The sequence below is a fragment of the Pinus tabuliformis genome, chromosome 1_2 (assembly GCF_031772625.1).
Source record: "Pinus tabuliformis cultivar Carrire ecotype Pingquan chromosome 1_2, CPIR1, whole genome shotgun sequence".
In the NCBI taxonomy this organism is placed as follows: domain Eukaryota; kingdom Viridiplantae; phylum Streptophyta; class Pinopsida; order Pinales; family Pinaceae; genus Pinus; species Pinus tabuliformis.
The window spans coordinates 833,343,041-833,351,362 of record NC_142298.1 but is presented as its reverse complement, the minus strand read 5'-3'; the positions used below and the strand labels follow the sequence as shown (position 1 = coordinate 833,351,362).

General features: G+C 37.4%; 1 protein-coding gene across 1 annotated transcript; it reads left to right on the top strand.

Moving 5' to 3' along the window:
- The first annotated feature begins 244 nt into the window (after positions 1–244).
- LOC149208510 (protein DETOXIFICATION 27-like) lies at positions 245–3,713 on the top strand. The gene is made up of 8 exons (XM_089398365.1): positions 245–523; positions 726–1,267; positions 1,366–1,452; positions 1,548–1,604; positions 1,703–1,941; positions 3,226–3,344; positions 3,474–3,560; positions 3,648–3,713. Exons 1-8 carry the CDS (start codon positions 245–247, stop codon positions 3,711–3,713), a joined length of 1,476 nt encoding a protein of 491 aa, XP_089254491.1.
- The last annotated feature ends 4,609 nt before the right edge of the window (positions 3,714–8,322 follow it).

The following is an 8,322-nucleotide window of genomic DNA, read 5'->3' as shown; positions in this document are numbered from 1 at the left end:
TTATACACCTTTCCTCGTACCCACAAACAAACTTGTAATTGTTTAAGATTTTCTCTTTTTAATGTGCAAGTTATACACCTTTCCTCGTACCCACAAAGAAACACTAACACTGAACAAATCAATTGATAACTCCAATGCCATCTGTCCGTCTCCGTTGAAGGGTGGTTGCACACGCTGCATCACATAAGATAAATATCCACTTTTTCTACTCTTCTGTCAACTGTGAGGTACTGAAAATCCAAACATGGGATCAGTAAACCCCTTGCAAGATCCACTAATAGACGAGAGGAATACACATGACGGCCAAAAATGGTCACTGACATGCTCAAGCGATGCAAGGAGAAGGGTTTGGGTGGAATCGAAGAAGGTATGGAGGATTGCAGGACCTGCCATGTTCAGTCGCATAACCTTGTATGGGATGGATGTTATTACTCTGGCATTCGTCGGGCACTTGGGGGAATTGGAACTAGCTGCCATGTCCATTGCCCTGACTGTGGTCGTAGGTTTCAATTTTGGGTTCCTTGTAAGTATTGACAACATTTCTTTTTCCAATATCTTCGATATTCTTTTCGTTAGCATTTCTTTGTGAAGTTCTCTAGGTTACATATTAAGTTAGGTATACTTCATTGGCAGTGGAAATATCTATCAGGTTCTCCTACAGGCCCAAGGACGGGTTTCATGTACACTATCACTAGTGTAGTTATTCTTGTATTTTGACATGACAGGTAGGTATGGCTAGTGCCTTGGAAACTCTGTGCGGCCAAGCGTTTGGAGCTCAGCAATACCACATGATGGGAGTATATATGCAGCGCTCTTGCATCGTGGTCTTTGCTGTTGCAGTTCTGCTTCTGCCAACCTATATATTCGCCACTCCCATTCTGAAGCTGATCGGTCAGTCACATGATATTGCTGAATTATCAGGAACGGTTTCAATCTATCTCATTCCCCAGCACTTTGCATTTGTATTCCTGTTTACGTTTCAGAGATACCTACAGTCGCAGCTGAAAAACATGATTACTGCGTGGATCGCTGCAGTCGCTTTCGCGATCCATATTTTTTTAAGCTGGCTGTTCATCATTAGATTTGATATGGGAGTTATCGGAGCAGCGATGACACTCAACATTTCTGCCTGGGTGACTCCAATTGCCCAACTTATTTATATTGTGTGTGGAGGTTGTCCCCAGACATGGACTGGGCTGTCAATCCATGCGTTCGACGACTTGTGGCCTTATGCTAAATTATCTGTAGCATCTGGTGTCATGATTTGGTAGGTTATACACAATCAAGAATAATTTTTACGTTGATTTTCGATTTTGGGAATATTTTAAGATAGGAGTTCTGACATTTTTGTTTTTAATCAAACAGTTTACAGGTTTGGTATTCTAGAATACTGGTCCTCTTGACAGGTTATCTCCGAGATCCGGAAGTCGCAGTAGATTCCCTTTCTATCTGGTAAACAACATGGTATCAATTGTTTTGGATGAGAATAATGCAGAATGCTTTTATTCATTTATTAACAACTTGATTTGTTTTCTCATTTCTTACAGCATGAACGTCAGCGGTTGGGAACTAATGATACCACTTGGATTTTTTGCTGCAACTAGGTATGTTTAGCATGGTGTATTGGATTCCACCAGGTAGCCTGTTAGAGAATTTGCGAAGGTTGCTCTCTGCTTTATTAATTTGTACCGTGCTAATGCAGTGTGAGGGTTTCCAATGAGCTAGGAACCGGAAATGGAAAAGCAGCGAAATTTGCAGTGATTGTTTCCGCGACAACCTCAACTGCTATAGGTGTTGTCTTTATGCTTCTCATTCTCGTGTTTCGACAGGAATTCGCTCTGGCTTTTACGAGCAGTGTAGTCATTAAAGACGCCGTTTGTAAATTGGCTGTTTTGCTGGCACTTGCTATTCTCCTCAACAGTGTTCAGCCCGTACTTTCAGGTAAATCCGTTAATACTTTTGGAGTACAAATATTTCCCAAAATGCTTCGGCTCCACCAAGATCATGATCACCTTTACCGTGGCATGGTCATGCGCACCTAATACAATTTAATTGGAGTAATTTTGATATTATTATTAGTTATTGATAATCGCAGATTCTAACTCTCAGATTCCCTCCAAAGTAAGCTTCATAAAAATAAATGTATATGAGGTAGTATGATACTATAGTCGCAGTCCCACGTCAATGGATCAAATGGAAAAAAAAAAACGAGAATATAGTTTGTTAGAAGGGTGACACATTTCTAACTTTTGCCTGAATGCTTTGGGAAAAGCTTTTATGTTTACCATTGTTAAGAGTTTGGATACTTTTCTGAAAATTAAACTCTCTTTGAACACCGTATGAGAAGATGAGAAGTGTACGTCGAGATATGAAGAGCTCGAGTTTTGAAAAGTCCCGTACATAGATTTTTGGAAATTAAACTCCATAGGGACACCATAGGAAAAGGTTATGGAAGATATACTAAGAACTCAGGGCATTGTTAAAGAGTTTGAAAACAATACTGTATTTTCCTGAAAATTAAACTCCATATGAACACCATGTGAGAATATATGAAAAATTCAGTATAGTTAACACGAAGAAGTCAACACGTTGTTAAAGAGTTTGGAAAATAGCCCCGGACTTTTCTGAAAAATAAATTCGATAGGATAAGCCGAGGACAGCTATATAAAGAATTCAGTATAGTTAGAAGAATAGGTAACTGAATTGATTTAAGGTTGATTCTCATCATCACCATTATAATTTCTAATTAATTTATAGAAAAAAGATCAGATCAGCTAAAGAGAATTATAACCAATAACTGCCTTAATAATATACCAAATATCTTAGTAATGCAGATATTTACTTACTATTCCACCTTATAAAAATAAATGATAGTGCACCTATTCACCCACTACTCTACACTAATTTTTCAAAGTTTTCACACTGTTTTTTAAAGTTTTTAATTTGTTTATCAGAAGTCTCAATACGCTGAAGATGGGATGCGGGACGTACTTATTCCTTGAATATATAGCACTTATTTAACCCTACAAACTGCTTTAACTGAAAAAACGTTTATAACCAAAACCTGTAACACTGTAACAAGTAAAATTAATCACTAAAGAAAACCCATAGCACGGTATGAGAATAATCTAAAACAATCTCCCCATATATGAGATCAATACATATTTGAAAATCTTTGCGTACGGTGACAGTTAAATGTGCAGGTCTTGTTTGCAATGATTTCAGGTGTAGCCATTGGCTCTGGATGGCAAGCTTATGTTGCCTGGATCAACATAGGGTGTTACTACGTCATTGGAGTGCCGCTAGGCGTGTTGCTTGGTTGGGTATTTGATTCAAGTGTCAAGGTGAGTCCCACATAATTCTACTGGTGCCTTTCTCGATTTTGGACGAAGTCCCACCTGTATGTGAAGTAAATGAAAAACAAGAGCTTCTACCCAGCACATGACAAATTACGCAACTTATTTATTTTGCAGGGAATATGGACGGGAATGATTTGTGGAACAGCAGTGCAGACTCTCACGCTCGCTTATATTACATATCGTTGTGATTGGGAGGGAGAGGTAAAGACAAACTATGAAACAAGAAAGTGCAGATTCTTGTGTTGTGTACATGAATATTGATAGGGTCATGCACTAATTAATTTGTAGGCCACTAAAGCTCGAAATGGCCTCAACACATGGTCTTCTGGTGATCCCGCTCAAATTACATCGTAGGAGGTAGCCATATGCATTTTAATCTAATGGTGTATATCTTTAATACTATTAAAAAGACTTAAATCTAGGTTGTGTATCTTATTTTCTGCATTTCCTTGGCAGCCAAGCACGGCGGGAGACGATGGTTTATGTCGCTAGATGAAGCTTACAGGTTGATATAATGCATATTTTTTTTTATGAAAAGTTGTTTATGGGATAATTTATTGCTATCCCACGGTGCACCATGGATTGGCAGGCAGTTTAATTGGTCATAACTGTATTATGAATCAGTATAAATTGTATTATGAAACAGTTTAGATTTATGAGATTTAATTTTTTTTTATGAGTATATATTATTTAAATGTTTTATATAATTATTTAATTTTTGTTTATTTTTTAGATTTTTTTAAATTTTATTTTGAAAATGCACGAAAATTTTAATTTTGATAAAGAATTGATATCTTTATACATCATATTTTCAATTTTGATGACTGATGACACCTTTATACATCATACTAAACTATAAAAGAAACTTCTAAACTCAATTAATTAATATTATATTATAAAATATTATGTAAATCATAGCTTATATTATATTATAAATTATTATATAAATCATGAAATAATTTATATTATATTATAAAATATTATATAAATCATGAAAAGAAAGATTAAAATTTCAGTCAAACTAATAAAAAAAATTCCTTTACCGCAAAATGTTGGAAATTTGTGATTTCAAACTCAAAAGACCAGAGAACAACGCTCTAACACCACTGTTGGGAATTTTTCTGCTAAAATTCCGAAAACAAACAAACTACAGAACAGAGAACAATGCACAATGCTCTGTTTTTCACACAGAGGACCTTTAACACAGGGAAGCTTTTAAAAAAAAATTCTGAGCAAACAGAGATTTCCACACACACAAAAAAAAAAACTTTGCATTCATCAATAAAATAACTGCTGTTACAGACTTCTTCCTCTCTCAGAAGGATTACACAGGAACACTTCAGTGCCAGTTCCAAAAAGGATTACTCTGTTTCACTTTGCAAGTCTTCACACTGTTGTAAAATAAAAATTACATACGCTGCTGCTTGCTCCCCTTTTTTTTTACTTCGCACCCATGTGCATTACAATTCCTTCTTCACTCTCATCGACACAACAAAAAGAACATTACATATATACATATATATATATATATATATATATATATATCAACAATAACCGTAAAAGAAATAATAAAAATTAAATGCTTTTACCAACTATTACTTGAGCCCATACTCCCGCTGAAATAGAATTAAAATCTTTACCAAAACTTACCAACCCACAGTAAATTGCATTTACTGTTTTACTGACATTTACTGGCGGTAAAGAAACTTTTACTTCATATTAAATTCATTTGGTGCAGGCCTGTACTTCAACCGTTGACTTCAATTGGATCGCATCGCAGAAATCGCATTTGGCGGAACACAAAAGTGGAGCACACACACATTAGTGCGATCTGCGATATGCGATCGGATCGCATCGCACCATCGCAAACGGGGAAATCAAGTGAACAAAACGGAGGAACCAAGCACACATGAGATATGCGATCTGCGATCTCATCGCATCGCAAATCAAATAAACCTACAGTTGAAATTATTATTTCAACACTCCCCTTTAATTTCAACTGTTGGGTTATTAATCATACCCAGACATTTCCTCAAATACTCAAAACTTTTCTGTCCCAAAGGCTTAGTCAAAATGTCTGAAACCTGTTCTTGAGTGCTGCAATGTTGTAAAATGATTTCTCCATTGTTCACCAATTCTCTAATGTAATGGAACCTTGTATCAATGTGTTTCGTCCGTTTGTGAAACACAAAATTCTTGGACAGGGCAATAGCTGAGCTATTGTCACAAAAAATCACCGTTGCTGTTGCCTGCTTTTGGCATAGACTTCTTAACTGTCTCCTCATCCAAACCGCTTGACACGCTGCTGTTGTAGCTGCCACGTACTCTACTTCTGCTGTAGACAATGCCACAATGGGCTGTTTCTTGGAAGCCCATGAAATGGCTCCTGAACCCATGTGAAAAACGTAACCAGATGTGCTTTTCCGATCATCTCCACTTCCAGCCCAATCGCTATCGGTGTAGCCAACCAAATCTGAATTTTCTGAAAAAGTATACAAAATGCCAAATCTTTTTGTACCTTTGACATACCTTAGTATTCTTTTTGCTGCCTGCCAATGAGCCTCTTTTGGCCTCTCCATGAATCTGGAAATCAAACTAACAGCAAACATTATGTCAGGCCTAGTTGCAGTTAAATACATAAGGCTGCCAACTATGCTCTTATATAAGCTAGGATCAAAATCCTTGCTGCTGTCCTCTTTGCTGAGTTTTAATCCCATTACTATGGGAGTGATTGCTGCTTTGCACTCTTCCATATTAAACCTGCTTAACACTTCATTTACATATCTTGCTTGAGAGATAAAAATTCCATTTTCATTTTGATCTACTTCTATTCCTAAGAAGTATCTCAGCAAACCCATGTTAGTCATCTCAAATTCCTCTTTCATGACTGATTTAAAGTTTTCAATGAGGTAGTTATCATTACCTATAAAAATGACATCATCAACATACAATACTACAATTAAAATCTTACCATCCTTTTCTTTGATGTAAACGGTGGGTTCTCCCTCACACTTGTCAAATTCATTTTCCAGTAGATAGGAGTCTATTCTACTGTACCACGCTCTTGGCGCTTGTTTCAGCCCATAAAGAGCTTTCTTCAATCTGCAAACTTTGTGTTCTTGGCCTTTCTTCTCATAGCCTGGAGGTTGTTCAATGTAAACCTCTTCCTTTAACACTCCATTTAGGAATGCCGACTTCACATCCATTTGGTAGACTTTCCATTTGTTTTGTGCTGCTATGGACAACACTGCTCTCACGGTTTCCATTCTTGAAACTGGTGTGAAAGTCTCCTCATAGTCTCTCCCATACTGTTGTTTGTATCCCTTGACAACCAGCCTTGCCTTGTGTCTTTCAATTTTGCCTTCAACATTGCATTTGGTCTTATAGACCCATTTGACTCCAATGACTTCTTTACCTTTTGGTAGCTCAACCAAATCCCATGTCTTGTTTCTTTCTATGGCTTTCATCTCCTCATCCATAGCTTCTATCCATTTCTTATCTTTAATAGCATCTTCGAAATGAATAGGGTCATCAACATGACAATATAATGCAAACAAGGAATTCATTCCTTCATTATAAATGTCACTCAAGTTTCTGAACTTCTTACCTCTTTCACTTGGTGTGCAAGTGCTTGAAGATGCACTTGAATTTCCTCCTTGTGGTGTGCTTGGAGAAGCACTCTCATTTCTCCTCAAAGGTGTTCCTTGATGTCCTTGTGTTGGCACTGCTGTTTGGGGATGTATTTCTACCATCTCCTCATCATCTTCATCATGAGACAAACAATTTTTAACATTAATTGTTTTCTCTATGCTTCCATCCCAAGCTTCCTCCTCAATAAATTGAACATCTCTGCTCACAAAGAACTTCTTGGTAGATGGGATATACAACCTGTAAGCTTTGGATTCCTCACTGTATCCAATGAAGATACATTTCTCCCCTTTGCTGTCCAACTTCCTCCTTAGCTGATCAGGAATGTGTGCATAGGCCACACATCCAAAAATTTTCATGTGGGTGACTCCTTGCTTTCTCCCACTCCATGCCTCTTCTGGCACTTTGTTCATCACAGCTTTTGTAGGACACCTATTCAAGATATATACTGCACAATTTACGACTTCAGCCCAATAATCATTTGGCAAATGCTTTGCCTTCAACATGCTCCTCGCCATATCCATAATGGTCCTGTTCTTCCTTTCAGCAACTCCATTTTGCTGCTGAGTGTACCTTGCTATAAATTGCTTGTGAATTCCATTTTCTCTACAAAACCGTAAGAATTCCTTGGAGATATACTCACCTCCTCTGTCTGTCCTCAAAACTTTGATGCGCAACCCACTCTGATTTTCCACAAGTGCTTTGAAATTTTGGAATTTTTCAAACACTTCACTTTTATTCTTCAAGAAATAAACCCAAGTCTTTCTTGTAAAATCATCAATGAATGTTAGAAAATATTGGCTGCCTGCTAAAGATGGGGTTTGCATTGGTCCACATAAATCTGAGTGGACAATTTCTAAGGGTGCTTTTGCCCTGATGCTTTTCCCTGATGGAAAACTTTCTCTGTGTTGTTTCCCCAAGATGCAACCTTCACAAAGGTTGTCCGGTTTCTCTATCAATGGTAATCCTCTTACCATTCCTTTTCTACTCGGCAAGTTAAGACCTCCAAAGTTGATATGTCCAAATCTCAAGTGCCACAACCAATTTTCATCCTTTGGCACACTTTGGAGAGCCTCTTGGGAAACTGCTGCAATTACTTCTTTGTTTTTCAAATCTGCTCTTATTCTAAGAGGGAACATTTTGTTCCTCGTCATCTTCACTTCAGCAATGCATCACTTGCTGGGTGCTCTATCCATGATGGTGCATACATCATTCTCAAAGAAGACATTGTAACCCTTTTGAACAAGCTGTCCAATACTCAAGAGGTTACATCTCATTCCAGGAACATAATACAAATCTGCTATGGTTTTCCTTT